This window comes from Melopsittacus undulatus, chromosome 13 (assembly GCF_012275295.1).
Source record: "Melopsittacus undulatus isolate bMelUnd1 chromosome 13, bMelUnd1.mat.Z, whole genome shotgun sequence".
Taxonomy (NCBI): domain Eukaryota; kingdom Metazoa; phylum Chordata; class Aves; order Psittaciformes; family Psittaculidae; genus Melopsittacus; species Melopsittacus undulatus.
In genome coordinates this window covers 5031603-5057477 of record NC_047539.1, presented here as the reverse complement: position 1 = coordinate 5057477, position 25875 = coordinate 5031603, and the positions used below count along the sequence as shown (strand labels likewise).

The window sequence follows — 25875 nt, the reverse complement described above, 5'->3', positions numbered from 1 at the left end:
CAAATGTACCTAAGAAATAATAGGTGATAGCACTAAGGAGTGCCAAGTAGTCATGAACACATCCCAGATGGCTACCAGGCCTGCTGAGAGGCTGTCTTGGGAGCAGCGGTGCCTATTAGTTGCTCATAACTATTTTGAGATCCTCCTGGAACACAGGTATGAGCTTTAATCCAAGGAAGACCTTGTCAGCCACATGTGGTGGCTTCTCTTTCTTGGGTTGCATCAGTTTTGTGAGACAGCTGGGAGCACATCTGTGCAAGCAGCATGATCATTGTCTGGAGCCTGGCTCCAGCTCTTTCTGCCTTCCCATCATCTCCAAGCAGAAGGGAAAGTCAAAAGCTCTATCATTTCCCTGTATTCTCTCCCCTAGTCTATCATTGCTTAATTGTATCCTTAAATCTTATTGAAGTTTGGGCTGAGTCATTGCTATAGTGAGGTGGAAACAAAGCTGAGCAAATATAAGAGGGCAGGAGTGTGTTCCCCTGTGAGCATGCTGAGCAGGAAAACTGCCACAGGAGAGAGAAACTCCTATCACTTCAGAGATGCGTTGCATCAGCTCCTTGCTGCTGCCTCTAATTTAATGCTCTAAATCCCATATCAAAACACCTGTAGACCAAAGAGAATATAAACTAGACTTGGAGTAGGAAAGCTGTGCCAATTAGACATGCAGATCTCCCTTAATCATCTGAGACCTGCTTCCAGGCTCACACAGGACTTGTAATTGTGGTTCTGTATTGTCCTGTTGCACTGACTATCCACAGAACCCACTTCCCTCTCCATCACCAGAATAAAGTTGGAGGTTTAATCCAAGGTGGCTGCACCTCAGTGTCCTATATGTTATTTCATTTGTGGCTACAGCAGTTCAGGCTTGTAAAACACATTATGATCCCTGGTGGAAAAAGCACTATAGAACTGTAAAGCCTTGGTCACTGGATGGATAATTTCTTTGTAATGAGCTGGAAGACCTCCTCTGCTTTACTGTGTAGCACTATTATAATTCCTTCGCTTGCTGTTCTGGTTTCTGATGCAAATCTTCCCCCCCCCCCCCCCCCAAATCTTCTTTCTGAGGCTATGTTTTCCATCCCATCCCAGGCTCTTGCTCCTTGTAACTTTGGTGCTTTACTGTGCCTCTGACATGCTGGCATGGCTGGGATTACGCTGCTGTAGGCAGGGCAGGCACCTTTCAGGGTGGTGGAGGGAGCTCTAGGCGTGTATGTGTGTGTTCCATCATGGGATAAGGAATGAGAATCCCAGCATATAGTTGAGACTGGAAGAGAGCTGTGGAGATAATCTGGTCCAACCATGCTGCTCAGAGGATCTCCCTCCTCTGACAGCTTTAATAAGGCAGCTCTTGATCTCCCTTTTCCCATCAGCAAATCAGTCCCTTTGGTATCCTGGGGTAGGACGGTTGGTTGTGCCAGTTTGCTTCTTGCATAGGTGAGGATCTGCTCTTGGCTTGCTCATTCCCCTTGAGCACCTGGTGCTTCAGAAGGTCTGAATCCTGCTTAGTGCTCACTTCAGCAGAGGTTTCTACGATGAAATCAACATCGAGGTAGTCTCTGCATCAGCTTCAGAGTACAGTTTTCCACCAGCTGCCATCCCCTCTGGACCATGGTATAGCTGCTGTGTTCCTGGATTTCATTTTGTGCCCTTTGCTTATTTTCACTGGGCACCTCTGTCTTCTTTACCCTCTTCCTGTCGGGTATTGACACACACTGATAAGATTCACACCCTTCCCCACCCAGAGCCTTCTGGGGATTGTTGTAGGAGGTCAAACTAATGTTCCTGGGCAGGCATTCGTAATCTAAAGACAACCTGAATGCTGCCCTGTGTAAATGATGATGTACAAGCAGTACAGAACAGGATAAATGAGCTTTCTTGCTTTTCTTCCTTCTCTATATCTGTTTTATCTTTAGTACCTTTAATTTACATCTGTTTTCTTGGCATTTTCCCAGGTATCTTCTGGGAATAGTTATCTTGAGGTCTTGTATCTCTTTGAGTTTGTCATTTAGGGTGATCCTAGCAGACCTGAAAGCTAAGATATTTATGGTGCATGAGTTCAGATTGCTGCTTAGTTGATCCCTGTGGCCTGCAGTGATGAGAAGAATCACTTTGGTAAAAGCCTCAGATCAGGCTTTGAACTGGAGGTGAGCTTTTATAGATGCTCAGTAGAGCTGGAGAATGGGGGTTCTGGTGTTTTGAGGAAAATAGCCTAAATGACATTGTATAGATTAATGTATTTAATATCCTAGTGCTAAATCTAGCTGAACATGTAAATACTACAAAACCTGCTCATTTTGCTTATGCCAATTTATATATTGGGAGTTCAGGGAAGAGGAAAGGTTTGTTTGGGTTCTGCTGGTAGTTACTTTAAACTGCAAGTGACACTTGGTCACTCACCCACCTTTACTAAGCTATTTAAATGTATTTTCTAGATTTTGTTTTTTCTACAATTTGTTTTTTCTACAATTTGTTTTGGAAATGAGAACCCCCCTAGAACTACCTAAATGTGAAACTTCTATCATTGCTCCTATCGCTGTGTCTCATCTCCTCCCAACAGAGATCTGTTAAGACTTGTCTTGGATTCAATTTGTCTCATGAAACCATCTGAAGCACCTAAAGCACAGAATCAGCTTCTCTGTAGGTCTGTAAAAGAAGAGAAGGAATCTGGATTCTGCTGAAAACAAATCAAAAGAGAACTTAAGTAGAAAGGGAAGACCAGTTGCTTATGCACCATGATTTAATTCCCAAACTCTTTGCATGATGCTGTGTCTGCTTTTATTGCAGTAGCCCACAATTATTGAGTGTACATGGATAGAAGAGAAGCCAATGTGCAATCTTTAGATGTTATGTCTCCAAACTACTGGACTTTGAAGCTTTGCTCATCCTTCACAAAAGTTGTATGTATGCTTTTCAAAGGCTGAAGGCACTGAGGTTCTTTTTCTGTTTTCCTTGTAGGTGTGTTACTAGACATCCAGCAGCACTTTGGAGTCAAAGACAGTGGGGCTGGCTTGTTGCAAACAGGTAAGAGGGTTCTCCTTTTCTTGCTGGTTTTTGTAACCTTCCTCTTCTCAGAAGGGTGCTCTCACATTTCTTCAGCTATGGTTCTTGGGCACGTTGGCTGTGAAATATGCTCTTAGGAAGATGCATGAACATGAGGGGTTTTGCTGGTGGGCAGGAAATCAGGGCTCAGGATGGCCCAAAGGCAAGCCAACCTATTTATGACAACTACATTCAAATAGGAGTCACTGCATCCTCTATGTCAGAAAACTCATGGTAAACCAACAGCAGGATCCTGTTCTAACTTTCTGTAGTTGATAAGAAGTGTGATGTATGGTGCCCTTCGTGTGCTCTAGAGAGAATCTGCTGAATGTACAGTAATTGGGAGTACAATGCGGCATGGAAATGTAAAACTCATCAGTACAAGTACCTGAGGATGAGAACTGCAGGGCAGGCATTCATGCAGGCAATCACTGCACTCACGGAGCTCATGGATTAACAATATCCCTTTGATTTTGGTGCTGTTAGCTTCAGACGTTTCTCTCCTTGTGTTTAAGACAGATTATTGCAATTGTGAAGTCCTTTTAATGTAGGAGCCATTTGAATGTTGCAGGCATCTGCAGACAGAGCTGTACAACTCCAGGACAAACCCCAGCTTTCTGGCCTCTAGACCTGAGGTGATCTTGAGGAGTCCCTTTGTCAGCAGACAGGATTGGATGACATTGAGGAGCAGTCTCATGTAGTTGTGATAGCACATTCGGTGTTAATGGAGTGTTGAAAGGACTAGGCAGAGAGCAAATGCAGGATTTTAGGTAGAGGAGCCTGATTTGGAAACTTCCTGCAGATGTATTAGTTGGAGTCATAGATCTGTGGTGCTGGGGTTGTCTTGTCACTGTCATCTGCCTGAGGGAACCACACTGGATCAATTCTATCTCTGAAAAACATTAGACTTCAAGTAGGATTAGAAATAATGTGCCAGAAAGACATTTTTTCCATGCTTTTTCTCTTTTGCTATCACAGTGGATACCAAGTGCCTGTCAGGAGCTTGTTTGTGGAACTGTAGCCAACAACAAAGTGTATATAATCATTCATTCTTTATGATCACATCAGAGGTGAGAATGTTCTGAATGTTCACTTGGCCTTTGATTTCAAGCTATGTGAACCACTGCAGTGTTTCCTCCTTTTTATTTGCTGCAACCTGTGTCACAGCAGGGTCCTCGTGTGTCACTGCAGCTTCTCGGTAATGCTGCAATACAAACAGTTAACAACAGTTTGTGTTAGAGCTTTAAAAATGCTCTCCTTGGGGGATGGCAGAGTTCAGCTAAGCTGATGTCTGCTGCACGTGTCCAGAACAGAAGGCTTGAGCTTTACAAGCGTTATTGAGTATAAGGAGCACCAATCATTTAGGCCCAAAGTGGCCATGGTTGTCTGTCAGCCTCTTTTCTACAGCAATTAGTTGTATTTATTTATTGTACTCAGAGGAACAAGTCCTCAATGTATCATTAGACACAGAGTGCCTTCAAGAAAATATTCTGGTGGAAAATGACACTTGCCAAAGCATATATTTAATCTTCATTCCCCTCGGTGGATTAAAATCCTTTTGCAGATGATTTACTGACAGTGAGTAAGAGCTGAGCTCCAACAGGGCATTTCATTTGTTAATTGCCAGAAATATGATTTATTTCTTTAGCAAACATACATGGCATCTGAAAACAGCATCACTGTGATGTACTGTAAGATTGCCGCTGAGTGTTTAGGAACTGGTAACTGTTGCTTTAAGAAAAGCAATACTTTCTCCTGGTTGGTTTTGGTTTTTGCTCCTCTGCAAACTGAGGGCTCGATTTTGCTCCTACAAGATGGATAATGATGGATTAATGGTGGTTGCATCAGAGGAAAAGAGTGCTCACAAAATAAAACATCATTTCCCGTAAGGGTAGGGACACATAACTGGAAACTTATTAAATGTATTACTTCAGTTTATCAAGTTTCCGTGTTGGCAGCTGGCCCATGACACATGTACCCTGAACCCTGGTGAAATAAAAGACACTGCCCTGAACCACCATATAAATGCTACTTTTAATCTTGTCTGTTCTCTAATCCTGACCTCTCTGGATGTGCAAATCTGGGGTAATGGATGTGGTGTAGAAGCGTTTGACCAGGGCTGCAGAAGAAGCCTGCAGTAGAGCTGGGACCAGGACTGATGTCTCCCAGACGTCTACCTTAACCTTGAACAGTTCCTTTGAGGGCAGAGACAAAAATATCATTCTCTTCCCAAGAGATGGTCCTGCAAACTGACTGAATGATGCGAGACGAAAGGCTGCTCATCCTGACTATGTCCTTTGAATAAAGAGTGGATTAGTCCTCAGGTTGTTAATCCTGCATTTAAATGAGTCCTAAATGAATTTACAATGTTAATGAGGAGGAGTGAAATGTAGTATTCACTGGCAGTTCTTATCACTTATTCAACAGGCTTTAAAAAATAAGACAAATCAAAGCTGCACACAATTTTAGGGAAGAGATGGTGCTGCAAACTCAAACAGCAAGGGGAAAAGCAACCCACCAAAGGCAGTGGGTGATCCTGTATTCAGACCATAACCCATTCTTTGCAAGCACAGCTGTCTCACTTCAAACATTCAAAAGCCAATTCATACACTCTCAGCTTCTGCTGCTCTCTGAAAGCAAAGGTGACAGCTTTCTTAGGAATTGCAAAGACAGGATTTGAATTTTTGTCATCTTTTCTATCAGTCCCAAGATACAAGCTGCTCTTTGCCCAGGAGATATAATGAAAACTGGTTAGAGGGGCACTGTGACCTCCCTGTATGGAAAAATCACAGGGACACTCCAGCCTCATCCATAATGGAAAGGAACAGAATGGGGCAGTCTCTGCAGCAAGGATCCTGTGACAGCAAAGGACACGCTGACAGGTCACAACTGCTGCTTGCTCAGTACTATTGTAGGGTAACAGACATATAACTATGTTAATTGCAGAACCTTGGTTCTCTCTGGATGATGCTATAATTCTGTGCTGATCTTGCTTTTTAAAGCACTACATGTGCAATTAGAACAATATTAGTTAAGCCCACTGAGCTGTCCTGCAGGTCTGCACCTGAACTTGTGCCTTTTACAGCTGGAGAAAGGATAACCCTGGCTGATCTCCAAAGGACAGAGCATCCCTTTGCCTGCTTGAGCTGTACAGCTGTAGTCAGTCAATACATTTATAAGCCCAGCCGTACAAAAAGTGTTTCCCATGTGTAGAGTTAGGTAGGAGCAGCAATTTGGACTCACCAAAACAGCAGGCCTCTAAACCAGCAGTGACTGAGGAGATAAACAGCTGGATTTGTAGAACTGCTTCAAAATAAAGTTATCCTTCCATATATACTCAGACTGAAGGAGTAGTGCCCAGGGCTGTGTGATGGTTTTCACTAGACTTCTTTTTCTCCTTCTTTCTTCAATTTTTGTGCTTTATTGCTCTGCCTGCTTTCCTTGTCCTTGGATTTATTTTGCTTTTGTGTCTCTTGTCAGTGTCTATTTAGCACACCAGAGCTCTAATAGTAATAGTGCCTGGCTTTCAATATAGTTTGTCTTCTGAAGATCTCAGGATGTTTTATATGTATGAGGCCTGCCCTTTTCTACAGATGGGGAAAACAAGAGAACCAGATGGGAGAAGTGACCTGCCCAAAGTCACACAGCAGGTCTGAGGCAGAGCCAGCACAAGAACTGTGGTCCAGTTCTTGAACACACAGCATTCAACTAGGTTAAAGCTTAGACCCAGAGATCTGGTCCTTGCTAATGGGTACCTTCACTTTCCAGCCTGGGAAGCTCAAGCTCAGAGAAAGGCACATAAACCAGTGGGGACTTCTGCAAGTGGAAACTGTGTAAGGCATCAAATGAAGGGTATGGCAAGAACTCCATTGAAATGCAGAGGGGAAAAGTGTCTGTCTTCAGAAGGTATAGGGATGTCATCAGAGGAAACCATGTTAACCAGGTTTATACCATAAGGGCTGGAAGCAAGGAAATGTAAGCATCCGGGAGGACTCATTAAAGGTGAATAATCATAGATAACTGGGACTCTGAATGAACTTGTGTCTTCTCACGTGGAGAGAGATGGGCATTCTCCCAAATGCCTTTCAGCCCCTGCTTGCCAGGAAGCCTAGCAATGCCAGGTACTTTCTGAAGTCTAGTTCTGGGCTCCTTTTTCCTGGAAGGGTCAATTCCAATGAAAACTTCTCATATGAAAAGCAAAACCTTCACTTGAATCCGTCTACCTCTTGAGCTGACCTAATGCAACCTTGTGCTACACTGCAACCTTGCAGAAGTGTTAGCAGCTCCGGTGTGCTCTAAGCATACGCAGTGAGTAGGGAACTTGAAACAGCAGAGTGCAGTGATGGGATAAATCACGCTTGCTAAATTGAAGAGATTTCTTTCAACTCTTTTTGATTCCCATCATCTTGTCATTGGCACATAATGACAGCCTGTGCTTTTTTCCCCGTACCTGATTTCATATTATGTTTTCTGAACTCCTTCAGTCTCCTACAGCATGCTGCTGGACTAGGGGAGTTTGTGTAGGACAGCTCCAACTTAAGCAATAAAGATGAAGAAGCAGGGCTCTGCATTTGGTATTCCCTGGTTAATGTTGTGACAAGGGTAGGTCTTGTACTTATCAAGGTGGGGTAAGTTAAGATAGTCCAAGAGCCTGATTATCTGCTGCTTAAGTATTTTACAGGTTCCAATAGTCCTTTTTCCTGTGTGCTAGAATGGTATCTGCTGTGCTAGGAAGCCACGGCAGTGTGAGGGACTGACTCATGCCAGCACTTAAGCCTATGTGGAAATCTCTCTGCAATCAAGAATGAAAGTACTTCCTTGAATCAGGGAGCAGGTTACAGGAAAGGTGTTTGTGCCCCATAAAACTGATGTTTACAGTGTTCACTCCCACCAGACAGCCCTAGAACAAAGTAAATCCTGTCTGAAGGGAGAGAAGGGGCAGAGAAGGGAGGGAAGGTGTTCTTGTCTTCTGCTGATGGGAGGGAAAGGCCTGAACTGATGTCATGCTTTGGCTTTTTGTTGCACATGTGAGCAAGTGAGTGCAGGCCACTAGAACAGGCACTTCTCCAGCCTGGCTTGTCTTCAGTAACATCTTGAGTTTATGACACTGCATGGCAACTACCACAACATAACAGTTCATTTCCCATCCTGTCTTCCTGCTTTGTGGAAGAAAGGTTTGTCCTAACTCTTTTCAGACAGGGCAGGTACTTGGGCTGGTTGTTGCAAGAGAAAATTGCACTTGTGCTGCCCGTGGCAAGTCTGTTCTCTAAGTAGATATTGGCCTCTCTTCCCTCAGGCTGCAGTTCAAGCACCTCTTGCCAAGGTTGTGTTGGCTTCTGCAATTTATTATAATAATGAGGGGAAAGATTTCCCACAGATTTTAGAGAAGTGGTTATCCTTCCACCCAGAGCAGCCTTTCACACAGCCTGTCCATCTTCCCCTGCACATGTTCCCCAAACCTCAGAACTTCATTCGGGCTCTTTATAGTGGAAGATGGGATTTTTTTGTGGTATTGTGTAATGTTTTTAAGCAACAGCTTCCTCTTAATACCAGCTACGCAATGTCACATGGAGGTATCTGCACTGTGTTTCATGCTCATGTAGTTCAGAGGGGCAAGTTTTGCCACCTTTGCTTTTTTCAGTAACACCACATTGGTGTTGGAAGATGGGAGGTGAACAGTTGAGTTATATTGACAGTTACTTTAATGCAATTATTAGACATCTAATGGCTACCACTTGCTGGAAGAGAGGTGTGTAGTTATATTCAATACCTCATGAGTAGCTTACTTTTTTCCCTTGCTTCTGCAGTGACACTAAAAGCTTTTGGTAGTAAATAGAAAATCTGCTTAGCTTTAATTCTTGCTTTTCACTGAGCCTGTAAGTTTAATTTTCAAGTATGGTGACCAGAACAGTGTATATGTTCTAAATCAGAAGGAGCCCTGGATGTCTTCTCTGTACCCTGCTCTAGGTCTATGCATACAGTTGCCACTGATTCCTATTGGGTACAATTTAAAGGTGTTAGCCCAGAGTGGGAGAGGTGATTTTAAGGGAAGTTGGAGCAGGGTCTTCTATGAAGAGGGGGTGCAAAACCAGAACTAACTTTTATAGTACATTTTTCATATTTAATATGCTTCACCCCAGGGGAACCATAAGTGTTCTCTTTAAAGATTTGTTTCCAGATTGTTTTGGTTTTGCCTTGCCTCCCACACCTGAAGCACTCCTATTTTCCTAGAGCCCAAACCTCCAATTCTGCAGGGCAACATAGTGTGTTGTGGAAAATGCAAGCAGCAATATTCATCCAGAGATCTGAGCTCGGGTGATGGAGAGGTCAGGTTTGGTCTGTGCCCACTGGGAGGTTTCTAAGTTAATACAGTATGGCTGGGAGCATTGCTTTTGGAGGAGGTGTGACAGGCTGAGAGAGCTGGGCTTGTTCAGCCTGGAGAAAATAAGGCTCCAGGAAGACCTTAGAGCAGCTCCAGTGCCTAAAGGGGCTATAAGAAAGACTTTTGATAAGGGCCTGTAAGGGGGAATGGCTTGAACCTGCCAGAGAGGAGACTGAGATGAGCTCTTAGGCAGAAGCTGTTCCCTGTGAGGGTGCTGAGGCGCTGACACAGGGTGCCCAGAGAAGCTGTGGCTGCCCCATCCCTGGCAGTGCTCAAGGCCAGGTTGGACACAGGGGCTTGGAGCAGCTGCTCCAGTGGAAGGGGTTGGAGTTGGAGGAGCTTTAAGGTCCCTTCCAACCCAAACCATTCTGTGAGTCTATGATGATTTGAGAGAGATCATTTGGATAAATCAGTCTTGACAGAGTGTGAAGGAACTTGGAAGCACTGAAGACACTGTTTTGCAGTGAAGCAAAGAGCTAGGTGTTAGCTGTAGTACAGCAGGCATCTAGTATGTTCTGGAGGTACCAGGGTGTTTTCACAGTAGTGAGAATGCTGGAATCCTAGACCAGTCTATGTGATTATTTTGTTTCTTTATTGTTCTCTCTTGAGTTCCAGATGGCTTTTCTTCCAAACCAGTGCTTCCCAAACTTTTTGGGCTGTGTACCAGACCACTCTGCATCCTTACAATCAAATTTTTATGGTGATTTATCATCAGACCACTATAAAAGTACCATTGCTGTGTGGCTGGCTGCAGAGAACTTGCTGTTACCTTGTGGAACGCAGTTTTGGGAACCATAGCCTTTAACTGTTCCAAGCTGCTGAAATAGCTGGTGTGTTCCAAGCAGGAGCGATTACATTCCAGTATGGGCTGCAGCGATTCCCATGCATAGACCCACAGAGACTTGGGTTGCAGTGACTCATTTGGACACGCAGATACCTGGCTTTGAAAATGAATTCCAGGGCATCAGTTACGTCAAAAGTGCACATTCCTCATGGTATTTGGTGCTGTTACCAGCCTGCAGAACTAGATTCCAGTTAACACAAGTAAGTCTCAATTGCATGAATGGTGCATTGTTGCACCAATTCAGAAGAAATCTCTCAGTGCTCTCCCCTTACCTTCAGTATGCGCACACATTCCAAGGTTCTTCCTTCACAGGGTGCCCAGAGAAGCTGTGGCTGCCCCATCCCTGGCAGTGTTCAAGGCCAGGATGGACAGGGCTTTGAGCAACCTGGTCTAATGGAACATGGTGGGTTGGAACTAGATGATCTTAAGGTCCCTTCCAACTCAGATCATTCTATGTTCTAGGACTCTAATTCCAGATGGCAGATGATGTTCCCAATGCCTCTGGCTCACTGGTGGATCTTGTTAGGGCAGTGGGGTTTGGTGGTTTTCTCTTGCAGTTTAGATGCCAGTCAAGAAGAGAAGCATGGATGGAGCTACCTGATGTACAAGAGAAAGCAGCATGGCAACTGCTGCAGGGCTAGAACCTTGTTTTCTGCCCAAGACAGACCTGACCCACGCTGCACTGTGTGTCAGCCTAGGTCAGTGGTTCAGGGATTTATTTCCTGGCCCTTGGAGAACTGTGTTTGTCTAAACACACAGTGTCTGTGAATGCACAGGAGTAGTAAACCAAATAAGACTTAGCTCAGGGTACAGAGTACGTGTGAGTGCAGCTGGTTCTTTGCTTGCATTTTAGAGAATTCATGACTGACAATGAAACTAGACAGCAAGTGCATTTACAGACGACACTCTTGGCAAATGTATCTAGTCCAGTTCACTCAGCCAGCCCCTGAGTGCACTCACATTCTGTCTTCACATGCACTCCCTTCACTTCCCCCTTACAGGAGTGGTTTTAAAGCTAGTCTGTGTTATTGATTCTTTCTTCCCTAAAAATATGGGGCATAACGTAAAAGCACATGAAGTGATCAACGTCTTGAAAAGGCAGAGGGATGTTTTCCTTCTGTTGTCTTCGGAATGCTGAAACAATGAGTGCAATTGGGTCAGTTTGCTGGAAAGCACTCCAGGAACTTAACAGTGAACAGTTGGCTTGTGGAAATGAATGTCACAAGGGGCAGAGCTTGAAAGACCTCAGATCTTTATGGGGATAACACATTATAATTCTTTGGAGGGCTTAAAACAGCCTCTGAGTAATTCAGCTGCCTGTGTGGGAATTTTGTGTACTTTCCTCGGAAGGATCCGATAGCTGTCACTGTCACAGACAGGATGCAAGGCGTACATGGTTTTCTGATCTGTTGCCATGGCTCTCATGGCTTTATGTAGTGATCTCCTGAGGTTACATGAAAGATCTTTGATTGAGGGACTAGTTATTATTATTTATTCATTGCCAGTGCCTTAGGCAGAAAGATGGACATCACTATTAAGGAGAAATTGTGAGATTCCATTGGGAGATCTTTTCTCTCCTTCTGTGTTGTTGCTTTGAATTGAAACCCAGTCAGCACTACAGAAATTTTCTCTGTAAAATTAGTGTGGTTTTGGTCCGATTCCGAATGGGTGTATATACATAGCAAGAGCTGTCATTGCATCATTGTGTGGGACACTGCTGTATTTTACAGGCACCTCAATAAAGAGCAGGCAATTGTGCAGGACAATACTGAAACCAGTAGGCACCTTTTAGGAGCAAGGGTTTGGTGGGCAGAGTCACCAGATGTATGTGTTTCCTCCACAAATAGATGTGAAACTATTTATACCGAGCACTAACATCCCTGGAGGTGGGGGAAGTTGGAGGAAAAACTTGGAGGAAAATAAGACAATCCCAGGCTGTTGGTTTAACATCAAACAGAAGCAATTGCCAACAACTGCTTCTGCATCCATCTCCTCTGTGGACTTTAGCATATTCCTATTCCATGGTGATTCCTATTCCTAAAACTGAATTAGCATAATGCTGCAGACAGCAGGATTTTAAAAGGAACCCCCCTTGTTGATGCTGCCTGCATCTTAGAACAGTTGACTGAGAATCAGATATTTCAGCTGTCCTCTAGAAGTTCTTGTAATAAGAGGTACTATGTTTTCATCCCTTAGAATTCAGTTTAACCTGACAAATGTTTGCCTTCTTTCATGTACCTAGAGACAGGCAGTTTACTGATCTGCTGTAAAAGCACTCTTGAAGATGTATGACTTGAGTTGGGCCAGTAACAGTTTTGCAGAAGAATGGGGTAAAAGGGGTTTGCTATTAAACCACTTCTACTTGCATGTGTTCAAACACGTTGTGAATGTGCTTTCTTCTTCTCCCCTGTCCAGCCATCGGTGCTCTGCTCCTGCACTTCATTGATAACACCAAGCAGGATCTGGAGTGCCCTGGAGGTCTCTCATTAACCCCACAGTGTTTCCTGTCCCTTTTCCATGTGTTTACATGCTTTCCCCAGTGATTTTGGGAACGTGTAAGCTGCAGCTATGTCTTCAGATTTAAATCCCAGTAGGACAACTTTGGTGGATGTCAGTGACAAACATTACAAGCTTGAAAGCAAAGTCTCATTTGGTCCCTCTGTCCTGGCTGGAGTAGGGAATGTTTTGAGGGGTTGTCAGTGCTGTGGGAGTTGACAGTCCACTGCATAATTAAAATGAGATTATGGCCATTTTCCCTTCAAAAGAGGGAGCATGTGTTTTCCCAGGCCCACTATAGAAGGTACAACAGCCCCCTAAAGAACTGTAATAGTAATTAAAAAGAAATCAATCAGCCCCACATGCTGCCTGCAGAGAATGTCAGAGAAGCACTGCATCCCCCTCCCTGTTCCCAAAGCAGAGCTGTGAGGATCTGCAAGGCTTTGATGTAGCTTTTCCTTGCCTCTCAGCATCCCTGCAGTTCCCACTGGGATAGCCCTCTGGGCTGATGGCTGCAGCATCCCCAGTGCACTGGTGGAAGGTGATGACTGAGGTCTCTTTCTGGCTGAGTCTACTACCAAAACCCAGCTTCTGTGCTCCAGCCTTCCCAAACCCCTCACCCTGAGATGGAACTGTAGCTGGGTGAGCTCTCCTGTGCCCTCACTGTTGTATGGCATGTTCATGAAGTGTATGTGTGCTTACTGCAGGGCTTCTCCTGCTTGTAAACGCAACCAGCAGCTCTTAGGAGCTCACGTGTAGAGCTCAACAACACATTCCTACATGGAATACAAACCCAAACAAAGCTCTGGGATAAAAACATGTCAGATGAACATTTCTTTTAGCAAGTTTCCATCAGTACTATGGCATGAGAAGCTCTTGACTTCCCTCTAAAGGGGAAGCATTTCCTATTGTGTTGTTTTTCTCAGGAAGCTGCTTCTGTTGGTAAATTATGTGTTAGCAAAGAATTTAATAGCAACACACTGATCTTTCAGAGTGTCTCCTCTCTCTCCTGTTTTGTGTTGCCACAGAAAGCAGGTTTGAGGATTGATTTCTCCTAATGCACACTAGTTAAACATCTGAAATGAAAATGTTAGTTGAGGGAAGATGCAGGATTAGCAGCACAGTTGTAAAGCAGCATGGAAAATCTCATTTTAGGATGAAAACAGGCTTCCCCCCATCTCAAATTAGAAAAAAGGAACATTACTTCTCTTTATATGAGATACAAATGATGTATCGTTCTATTAAGAGAACAACAGATTGAAAGTATTTTATTGCTAGTTAAATCTAATTCCTGGTATTCAATGCAGATTTCAGGGATCAACGGATTTAGATTATTCTGCATTATCAGCTTTAGGCTGTCATTTCTTGGTGTTTAAGTGCACTCTGTGGTTGAAAAGCCTTTTTGGGCAAAGGTGCCCATGTTGTTCCTGCCCCTGGGGAACTGGGCTTGCTTCTGGTCTCCTGTCTCTGCTGCGTTACTGGGACTGGTCCTACACGTGGATTGCAGCAATCCCAAACACAAACACAGGCTGGGTAGAGACTGGATTGAGAGCAGCCCTGAGGAGAAGATTTGGGTGTGTTGGTTGACAAGAAGCTCCTCAGTACTGTGTGCAGTTCTGGTGTCCCCAAAATAAGAAGGGCATGGAGATGTTGGAGCAAGTCCAGAGGAGGCCACAAGGATGAACAAGGGCTGGAGCACCTCCTGTATGAAGACAGGCTGAGAAAGTTGCGGCTGTTCAGCCTGGAGAAGAGAAGCTGTGTGGAGACCTCATAGCAGCATTCCAGTGTCTGAAGGGGGCTACAGGGATGCTGGGGAGAGGTACTCTTCATCAGGGACTGTAGCAATGGGACAAAGGGTGACGGGTTCAAACTGAAACAGCGGCAGTTGAGGTTGGATATAAGGAAGAAGTTCTTTACTGTGAGGGTGGTGGGCACTGGCACAGGGTGCCCAAGAAAGTGATAGATACTCCATCCCTGACAGTGTTCAAAGCCAGATAGGGCTTGGAGCAGCCAGCTCTAGTTGAAGGTATCTCTGCCTGTGGCAGGAGGCTGAAACTGGATGAGCTTTGAGGTCCCTTCCAACCCAAATCATTCTAGGAGTCCATGAAGGTTAGTTTTCAGTCCTCAACAGTCCCCTGATTTTGCTCCCCAGGTGGCCAGACAAGCTCATAAGATGGCACAAGGTGAGGCCTAACCATTTCTTGTAACAGATTCCATCTCTGTTTCCAAAGGCATCTGTGAATGCGGTTGTAATGTATGCCTGATATCACATTTGCAATGGGAAAAGCCTTATTTTAGGTAGAGGAAGCAGAAGGTGAGTTTGGGGTTTTCCTCTTTTCTTTTTACATTTTGTCATCTGTGTTGAGCTGTTCAAAACTGAATCTTGTAGCAAGTTAGCTCCTGCTCCAAGTCAGTTTGCTGGACACCCAGAGAGATGGAGCAGCACAGTAGAACAGTAGAACACAGTAGAACACCATCTTTGCCACTGTACACTTAGATAAAGAATATTGAAGTAGAGCCTGAATAGAGTTGGGTGTGGAAAATGGCTGTGAAATAATAACTTGCTTTAGCAGTAGGCAGGATAGGAATGGCTGAATCTTTAAATGCAGCTTTAATTGACATAATATTGGAAATGAAGATTTAAGAAAGTGGAAAATGTTAATGCTGTTTTAGATTTTGGCTTTTTTTCCCTCTCCTTTACGACACTGATGTCCTGAATCAGGAAACCAAGACTGACTTCAGAGTTTGAGATCTTATAGCAGTATTTGTGGGGGTAAGTCAGAGGATCGTTGGTCTCTAGGGAGTGCTGGTATGTCATGGAGCATAGGAGAAAGGACCAGAGAGTGATCAGTTTTATAGAGATACTGGCTTAGGTATCTAAAAAACAGTTACTTACATTTGACCACAGTGGTTTCTCTTTGCCCAGTACAGCTCCTCTCAAAGCTCAGGTGGCATTAAAGTGTTATTGGGCTGGTTTTATAGCTATTCTCATATGAATTTATGTTTCCAAAGAGTGGATTTCCCAGCAATTCCCACTGAAGCAATTATTCTTGTTGGCTAAGGTGAACAAAGCCAGCCCTCAGGATATCCTTTGCTGGGAATATAAGGGCTAATTTGGGGAAGAATCTGGAGAGGAAAAGGGATGGAATTATCAGTACTGGATTCTTCCCAAGGCTGCATCTTGTGGTATTGTTGAGTCAATCATGGTCTTGCCAGGCAAGCTGTGTTCAGGCCATGTCTGTCTTCCTAAGCGGTGTTTTTGTAACTGGGTTCTGACCCTGTCACAACAAACGAAATTGAGTGGTATCCTACAGCAGCTGCCTTCTCACTGTAGGTATGTATGTCAGCTCTGGGTGTATATAGTCATCCTAAACATGTTGTTTATATTCTACATCAGTTTGCCCTAAGGAAAAACCTGGCATCTCATGGTGCAATGTGCTCCCTGCAGAGAAGACATGATTGGAGCTTGGATACTGATGAGTAGCATCAGCAATAAGGGAAACACAATCTAGAGTGTCCTGCCAAACAGAGAGCTACCAGAGAAATGCAATGTGTGAGTAATTATGTCCACACCTTTTAAAGCACTGCTTTTCTCCTCATCAATTTGCTGAGGACACAAGCACACAAAGCATTTATGATGTTCTCTATTTCATCTTGTACTGTGGGCTGTTCTAGGAGAGCATTGCAGGCTACATCCAAGCCAAACAGTTGAATACTTGAGTCCAATTGATTTAGTGTGTTCAATGCTCCTCTGTTCAATGCTGTCAGTATATGACAGCTTTGCACAACATATGGAATCGATGGTGTGTTTCAAAGCTCCTCACACTTGTCAGAAACTTCTAGTCTGCATGATAGTCTGGAACCCAGCGATCTTGTGTTTTGCACTTGCCAAAGCGCAGCAACATGATCCATCTGTTGGCTGTTGAATTAGAAATGAAGTAAAACAAAGTCCATGTGGAGAGTGATGTAACAGCGCGTACCTATGGCAGAGTTTGTGATACTGATGATTGAGAGGGTTGTATTTTGTACAAGCAATTGTATTGTAAGAATTCATCTTCATCAAAGCATGAATGTTTTCAGTCCCAGGGCCTTGGGCTGTCCTGCAGTCAGGTATCACTTTTACCTAGACCATGTCACCATGCTGTGTCTGAGCTATCAGGGTCAGTGGCCAAGTAGCATGAAAGGATCTTTGTTCTTGCTTAGCTTTTATGGTGCTATAAGGAAAGAAAATCCCTTTCCAGTGTAGCTGTAGACCTTCTAAAATACCTCTAGCATAGATTGGTCCTGTGACCAGGACACTGCTGAAGCTGAAGAGCTGCACAGCTTCAAGATTTCTACAGTTCATCTTGGCTAGGTCACTTTGCTGTGACTGAGCTTCCTTCAGCCCTGAAGTAGAAATTAATGATGTTTAACTTCCTTTCGGAATTGTCCCAGGCCTCACTGTGATGAAATGTGCTGTGTATGTATGTGCTGTATGTATGTATGTATTAAAGCATAAAACTAGAATGAAAATGAAAATAAAGAAGCATTGCAAAATCATGTCTTTGAAATGGAAGAGCTGATTGGGCTATTGGGAGAGTCTTTATTCACCACTGCGGGTAGATGGCAGCTGGTCCCATCAGCAGCTTGAGAAACCCCTATATCTACAACTGAAAGGAGTAGAAGTCACTCAACGACACCCCAGCAGAGCAGTGTCTCATGCAGCAAGAGCAGGACTGTGCTTGTACACACCCATAAATTATCCCATCCAGAGCGGGCTGGGTGTCGAGGTGTTCTCATTGTTGGGAAATATTAACAACCTCCCAGCACATAGGTTTTTTGCCATGGCTAAGTGGATTGCCAGTCCCTTGAGGCAGAGGCTGTCTCGGTTTGCCTTCCACAGAGCCAAACACATTGTCAGCATTCAATTAGACAGGTATATATGGTTTCGTGCTGACTCAGAGCTCAAAGATAGCCACTATATTTTTCTTGTTGAGCATCCCTGTGTAGAGAGCGAGTTATTTTTATCTGAACCTGAACCTTTCTAGCATTATTTGTGTCAGGTAAAAATAAACCCTGTACTTGAAGTGAAAAATGAAGGGATCTTTTCTTGGAGGTGCCTGTCATCCTATCAACCTTCCAGTAACAGAGGAAAATTCAAGCTCTGCGTGTGCCTTTGTCAATGCCTTTCTTCTTGCTTATACTACGTGGATGACCTGCTGGCAGGAGAGGCAGGAGATGGAAAGGGCTGATCAGTCCACATAAGAAAAGAGCAAGTGAAGACAGAGGGAACAGTGCCTTTGGAATTCAGGGGTGGGAAGCTGATGGGTCAGAGCCGCTTCAGGGAACAGTCATAGAGTCAAGCTGGTAAATTTTTGTTTACAGGGAAAGAAGAGAACAATAAAAGCAATGGAGTTTGGTTCCAGTAGGCAGGAGCTTTTTGTGACTTAAAGTCTATAGTTTCTCTCTCATCTCCTTTGCTTCCACTCTCTGGGGGTTTACTTTTCCATGGCTACACAGACAGCTCCAGAGAGGAGATGCAGCAGGTGAGTAGCAGCTCCCTGGCCACAGTCCCTGAAAGATGACTGGAGGTACATGAAATGGGCAGCAGAGGAGGATGCTTTGCTGCTCTGGGGGCAGTTTGGGTGGGAAGTATAAGGTTTGTAGGGTTTTTTTAGGCTTCACATTGTTGTGATTCCATCCATGCACGGAAAAGCTGGGCAGTGCTGGCTGCGTGTGCACCTGTACAGGGTGCGACAGGCATTCCGGGGCAGAAATAGCCACCCAGCCATCCTGTTTGGGCAATTAGACTCTTCCTGCATTCTCACCGCAGCCGGCATTTCAGCCACAAAAGGAGGCAGAAAGACAAATGGGATCTGCTGTTGAAAATACCTGTACTTAAAAGAACCTCCCTCCTGGGATGGCATTCATTATGTGTCTGTTATTCATCCTTGGCTCACATAATAATTTGCTCCTGCAGAAATGTATCTCAGCTACACCCAGTGCTGGGACTGAGCCACCTCTGCTGGCACTGCTGGAGGTCACTTAGCAAGAGGAGTTAGCTGTATGGCATACATAATAGTGACTGACATAGCTACACCTGCACACAGCTGCTCCAAACACAGTCACTTCGAGCTCATCCCAAATCCCAGTGGATCTCTAACTGAGCCCTGGCTTGCAAAGCACATCTCTTCAAGAGCTGAGGTGGTTTTAAGTGTAAATGGGAAGAGGAGCTGTTGATTGGGAAGAGGCAAATGAAATGCCAGCCTCTGTCACATGCTCTCCTAATAGAAAAGATTTGTGGCAGTGGGTTGAGCTGAAGCAGCAGCTGCTGTGGTATCACTAAAGTATTAACTGGGTGAGTGCAAGGAGCAGAAATGCTGTGGCAGAGACTGGTGTAAGTGCCCAGGCTCTGTTCCTGACGTGCATCCCACTGCCTTATGCTTCAGCCGTCTTCCTCTACAGATCAATCCTGATTCTGCTGCCCTCTCCAACTGAATATGCTGGCAGTGTTTTGTCTTCTGGGTGAGATCTCTTCTTTGTGATGTTTAGTTGAGCAGAACCTCAACCAGAGGGACTCAGGTTTCCATCCTACCTGGTAACGTGCCTTAGATTCATTCACCTCTGTTCTGCCAACCCAGTCTGGTGTTCAGGATTCTCATCTGTCATTTGCGGGAGTAATTGTCAAAATTGATTCATGGGAAATGCTTGTAACAGGCAGATCCTTTTGACAGACCAACACAGCCATCATATTCTGCATTTATTTGAGTCACTCCATGCTCTGATGCATATTTGGGTCATAAATACTCTGATATAAATTGCATTTATTACAATGACAGCTGTGTTCCATTACCCATTATTTATTAGGTTCTGCTGTCCTTTCATTTTACACCTTGTGGAGCTGTCAAGTCAGCTCCTTACCGGTGACAAAGCGCACAGCTCAGTTCGGAAGCTTCCAAAAATAAATCCTCCAGAGGGATTTGAGTACCAGCAGGATGTATGTTGTTGGAAAGGCACTGGACTGTCTTCTGGGTTTGTTTGATCGGAAAGAAGTTTGTGCTTTTTGCTGGCTTTTACCCATGTTCAAAATGAGACTTTGTGTTTGTGATGCAGAGGTGGCTGAAGCTGATAATTGACGTGAATTTTGGATCACCCCCTCCATGTCTCAGAGTTGAATTAGGCTATTTGGCATTTGAAATCGTGGCATGCTGACTGGGATGGTTCTAATTTTCCCTCAGAAACTTTTTTAGCTTCATGTCTTTTTACATCGTAAAAATGGCAGAATATCTGATTCTGAGATGAATGGATTTCAGTGTCCTTCCAAGGGTAAGGTCAAATTGCAATGGGCACACTGCTCTGTACGAGTCAGAGTCATTTTCTGCTTCTCATTCCCAATCCACAGTCACGTATCCTTTGTGCCAGGTTGCTGCACCAGGTTTGCAAGGTGCTGAGTGCTTGGGTGTTAGTTCAGGAAAGCAGTTAATCATGGAATTGATGACCTTAAAGAGCTTGGTATAAGCATGTGCTGAAGTGCCTCATTGGACTGGGGCCAGGGCAGATGTACCTTTGCAGAGCAGAGATTTGTGAAGCATGCATGGGATCAGCTCCATAGACATGGGGCTGGTTTCCTGGGGACAGGGGGCTAAGTGGGGTCTCGGGGTAGCTGAGTAGTATCTCTGTAGAGCACAGGAGATGAAAACAAAGATGATGAAAATCAGAGTTTTACTCAACGGGTTTCGTTTGAGCAAGGATTTGGAGATAGATACAGGGACTGAGTGTTCTATCAATACAGTTTATGTGCTAGTATAAAACCATGGCATTTGTATTGAAATATGTGTGCTATAATGTTGTATGTGTTTCTTTTCATATCTCAACACTTTCGTATTGTCTCTATTTATTTTACTTACAATGGAAAGGGAGTAAATCTGTAATTCCAGTCAAATATCACAGTGCAAAATTGATATACAAACAGTCATATGTCTCACAAAATACAGATGCAAATGGGTATGTGTTATTTACAGAGCAGCTTTCACATCTTAATGTACTAAAAAAGAAGAGCATTTAGAGAATTTCATAGTTCAGCATTCTTTCAGCATATTTTTGAGCTATTGTGTATCATCATCCATGAAAAATTAATAATCTGGTTCTTAATCACCTTAATTTTATGCATGCATTCCAACCAAAGAGGTGTTTGTCCTCTGCTCTTGCCTTTTCATTCCTATTCTATTTCTCTCACCCCTTTGACGCAATTAAAAGTAGACGGTTGGGGTTAGACAATGCCAAAAGCCCACCCAAGAGCTACCTGATAACTACAGTCATAACTCTGTGACTGAAGAGGGATCTCCAGCTATTCTGGTGTCCCACCCAAATCCCTCTGCATTTGCTGAACCAAAGAAAGTAGTAGTCAAAAAGCTCCTACAACACAGCAGTAAAATCAATGTAGCTGCTCACCTCAAAGTCTCTTATGTGCAGTCAAAGCCAGGTATAAATCAGCTGAATACCTGGGAGCTTCTGCCAAGTTCCAAATTAATCATGAATACGGTGTGAGTGCCTCATTTCAGGTGATTTCAGTGGTGTCACTAGCCAGATTCTTTTGAGCTAGGCTGAAGGAGTGAACTCCGAAGCTTAAGAGATTTCAGAGGGTTTATTCTATCAGGAGCCTCATTCCTACATGACAGGTCTCAGGTTAATGCTTCGGGATGTTGGGGGGTGAAGCAAATGGAAATGGTGTATTTGTAGCCTTTCAGCTAAGGATGTTCCTGGCCTGTTGGGGCTTTGTAGGTTAAAACTCTTTCTTTTAGTGAGATGGGTTTAAATACAAGTTCAGTGCTGGTGAATGGATCTAACAAGGAGGCAGGAGCTGTCTAACTACAGGGCTGGTGCCAGCAGGGCAGTATCAGTGTTTGCTGGTTTTCCCTCACTGTTTTATGGTTGCCTTAAAATACTGCTAGGAAGGATGAAAGCACTTCAGTTTCTGTGCCCTGGATCCCTCTGGTCTCTGCTGCCACAGCCACCAGGGAGCCCTTGCCTTGCTTTCTGTTTGCTTAAAACTCCTTCCAACCTCTACTTCACCTTCTCAGTGACATTTAGGCAAAAGCTCTTAATATATTCTGTCATGGTTGTGACCATCTGAGCTCATAGTGGACTTTGAGGACTGATGCTTTCAAATATAATACGAGTTCAGTGGCACTGACTTCTGAAAGCCTTTCAGAATGTGCAGCTTTGCAAGTCAGGGCTGCAGAATGCCTGATTAAATGGAACTGCTCTCTAGGGGATCTGGCTTGCAGAAAATCAGTTTTCATGTTCTTGGCCTGATGTTTATTAAACGTTTCTTTCCTCCTTTGCAGTTTTCATCTGCAGTTTCATGGTTGCAGCCCCTATCTTTGGCTACCTTGGGGACCGTTTCAACAGGAAGGTCATTCTCAGCTGTGGCATTTTCTTCTGGTCAGCTGTCACTTTTTCAAGCTCCTTCATTACTGAGCAGGTAAGACCTTTGTAAAGGCATCACAGTGTGCTCAGGGGGAGTGTATCCCTCTTGTGTATATTTAACATATAGCATGTTGCTTTATCTGACCTTTTGTGGGTGAAGTGTGAGCTGTGTAACTGTGTTTTCTTAACTGTGAAAGCTGCTATTCTGTGATTCATTTGATTCATAAAAAATATCAGGTGAAAAGCAAGAGCTTCTGTTGACATAAGGGCTTTGTTATAAGAGAGCATAATGAAACTTTAAAAGGCTTTGAAAAAGACTTGGGAAGAAAAAGAATCCATGGCTATATAGTGGTTCTCTCATCTTCTGATATCTAACAGAAGTCATTGGGATTTGTTGGCAAGTCTGCTTGTGGAATGCAGAATGACAAATGCATCCATCAGTGGGTTTATGCATATGCTGAGTTTCCTGTCCAACAAAGGCAGTGAAGGTGGATGATAGGATAAAGATTAGACAGAGATTCAGCTCCTATAACACCAGCTGATGGATATGACCGGGATGGAGTTGTCAGGCTCACTTAATTTTGTCAAGCAATGCACAGCATCTCTCACCTGCCTTCAGAGAAGACACAAACCCCCACTTTGAGGACTCCCCATTGCATTCATTTTCTTGCCTGTCAGAGAAAACTTGGAGGAAACAATGATCTGAGAGTGTCTAGAGAAAAATATATCCTCTTGTTTCAACCGTATTAGAGAGGAGGTTTAATTGCTGCAGGTGGCAGCATTCCTGGAGAGACAAAGCACAGCTCCTGGCACCAGCAGACTGATTTCCCCAAGGGAGGCAGGGGCATTCCTCATCCTCTCTGTCCAGCTGCGTTCCAGAGACTGCAGCACTGTGGTCATGCCAAAGAATGACAACCAGGGCCTGAAGCTCTCCACCCTGCTCCCTCCTGCCCACCATATGCTCTGCAGTTTCTAATAAAAGAGGATTTCCACCTGAAGTGGGCAGTGGCAGTCACACATCTGTCTGCCTTTCATGTTGGGTTGATCACTGCTGCCTTTCTAAAGGAAAACGCACATGGCCAAATGTAGAAGCCTTTAACTCAGTAAATTGGTCTGGTTTATAATTGGCAGGAAAGTGCCTTTTCCAGAGAAAAAGAACATCTTCCATCCAAAACAAAGAGGCTTTTTTTGGGTTTCTTTTTCCTTGTGTTTATTTTTAATCTCTCCTAACTTTCTACACAAGCAGCTGTGAGCAGAGCCTAAGGAGGAAAGCATTTCATGAAGGAACCAATTACCTGCTAAAAATCACTTCTCATGTTTTGAACACACATCCATGCTCAGGTTCTCATCAATCTCTCTGCAATGGACCTAGTCCTGTAGTTGCAAGTAACACAGCACTGGAACTGGATTGATGTAATCTGTGTTCTCAGAGTTGATTTTCAGTTTAAGGATCTGAGGCTTATTTGCTGAAGTGGTCATGGGATTAATAAGCGTGGTCAGTATGCAGGAGCTCATAGTGGAAATGGAGTATTGTTATCCAAAGAAAGGGAGAATAATGTTTCTAAAGCTGGATTATGTTTGGAATCCAAGCACCAATGTTTTGGAAATCACAAAGGAGACAAGATCAAAATAGCCAGGCCTGTGCTAACTGCTCCTGCACTGGCATGAGCACCGACTCTGGACCCAAACTACACACTTGGCTGAAACCCACCCCAGTGCTGAGGAAAATCCTGTCTTGATTTCACTGGGATCCACAGCTCTGCCTGAAGCCTTACTCTTAAGCCAGAGGTCCCATGCCCAGCTCTTGTTACCAGCTCCAGGATGATATGGAGAATTCTGGAGCTGCTATATGGATGTGCTCTACCCAGTGGCTGCAGCACTTGAGCCAGGTCATAAGAAAAACCCCAACTTCACATACAATCCCTTTTGGAGCCTTGATCTCTAATTGGGAAGACATGCCACACTGAACAAGGTGAATTCCTGAAGTGCTAATGAAGAAAGGTCAGAGAAGAGCTGATGCAACGTTTTTCTTTATATAGTGACTCAACAGACATTTTTCCTGATCTTTGTCTTCTAGGATTCACTTAAGGAGCAAAACACCAGCTCTTTTTTCAACGTTTTTCTTTCTTTCTTTGAAGACAGTTTGTGTGCTTGTCAGGGAGGAAGGCTGGGAGCTGAAAGAGCAAAAACTCTTTGCTGGCACAAATAAAAGCAGTAGTAAGACTATTGTAAGTAGATGAGTACTCACATCCAAGTCAACATGAAAACACAGGACTAGAAGGAGCAAGTTGGGAGAGGCTGAGCCCATTGAGAAGCTGTACAGAAAACTCTTCTCAGTGGCAGCAGCAAAAATACTGAACTAGGCGAGGAACAATAGCCAGGCAGTAGAAATAACAAACCATGTCTTCAGGGATTACCCTTCTTCAAACTTTAACAGTGTCTAGTGCCTCATGCATGCAGTCGCTATGTGATTAAAGAGAGTATGCATCCACACAGTTCAAATTTGGAGTGTAAATGGAAAGAGACAGCTTAACGAAGGCAGAATACAGCTACATTGCTGGTGGACTGAAGGCACCCCATTTGTAAAGGTTCTTGGCAGTGTGTTGGTAATATTAGTTTCTGTCTAAAATTTAGACCCTTAAAGGAAAACAAACCAAATGTTCTCATTACCCTTTAGACCCCAGGCTGGGCACCAAAAAGAATGTCATGGATTAACCCCAGCTAGCAACTGAGCCCCATGCAGCCACTCACTCACTCACTCCCCTCTGACAGGATGGGGAGAGAATCAGAGGGGTAAAAGTGAGGAAACTCATGGGTTGAGATAAAGGCAGTTTAACAGGTAAAGCAAAAGCCCTGCACAAGCAAAGCAGAACAAGGAATTCCTTCAGCACTTCCCATGGTCAATCAGTTCATCCGTTCCCAGCACAAGATGACTCCATCATGTGTAACGGTGACTTGGGAAGACAAATGCCATCACTCCAGGCATTCCCCACTTCCTTCTTCTTTCCCCTGGTTTATATGCGGAACATGATGCCATGTAGTCTGGGATATCCCAGTTGAGATCAGATGTCCCAGCTGTGTCCCATTAGCTTCTTGTGCTCCCCCAGCCTCCTCACTGGTGGTGTGAGAGGAGGAGCAGAAAAGGCCTTGACTTTGGGTAAGCACTGCTGAGCAGTAAAGAAAGCATCTTTGTATTGTCAACAGCTTCCAGCAGAAATCCAGATCATAGCCCTACACTACTATGAAGAAAATTAAATCTATCTAAGGCAAAGCCAGCACAGAAGGCTTGGAGTTCAATGAAGCAGTTCAACTAAGATACTATCTAAATGCTGTTTCATGCTCTTTGGCTTAAAAAGATAGTGACTGAAAACTGGCAGATAAACCAGGGAATGAGATATATACGCCATGCAGAAATGCAGTTGCTAGAAAGTACTGCATTAAGGCTTGTACCCGCTTATTAAAATATCTGTAGTTAGTTATTACCACGTATCTTTGGGCTTTTAACATGGAATAATGACAGTTAAATAAATGAAGAATGAATTTCTCATCTGCTAATAGCTACTAAATAACTAAATAATGAGCTAACCCAATCAAAACCAAAATTTAAGGAGAGTTCCAGAGTATATAGGAGTTAATAGTTACAGAAATCATAAGTTTAACTAAAGGAAATCATCAGAAGTAACAAGACCTGAGATAATAGCAA

The 25875-nt window shown here is 43.9% G+C and overlaps 1 protein-coding gene across 3 annotated transcripts in view; it reads left to right on the top strand.

Annotated features, from left to right (window-relative positions):
- LOC101874140 (protein spinster homolog 2) overlaps positions 1 to 25875 on the top strand; it is a 122391-nt gene that overhangs the window by 30723 nt on the left and 65793 nt on the right. For all 3 annotated transcript variants that reach the window (XM_034068709.1, XM_031053618.2, XM_034068708.1), the window contains exons 2-3: positions 2959 to 3024; positions 22091 to 22227. In XM_034068709.1, coding sequence (XP_033924600.1) covers positions 2959 to 3024; positions 22091 to 22227 — 203 coding nt within the window. The remainder of the gene's footprint in view (positions 1 to 2958; positions 3025 to 22090; positions 22228 to 25875) is intronic.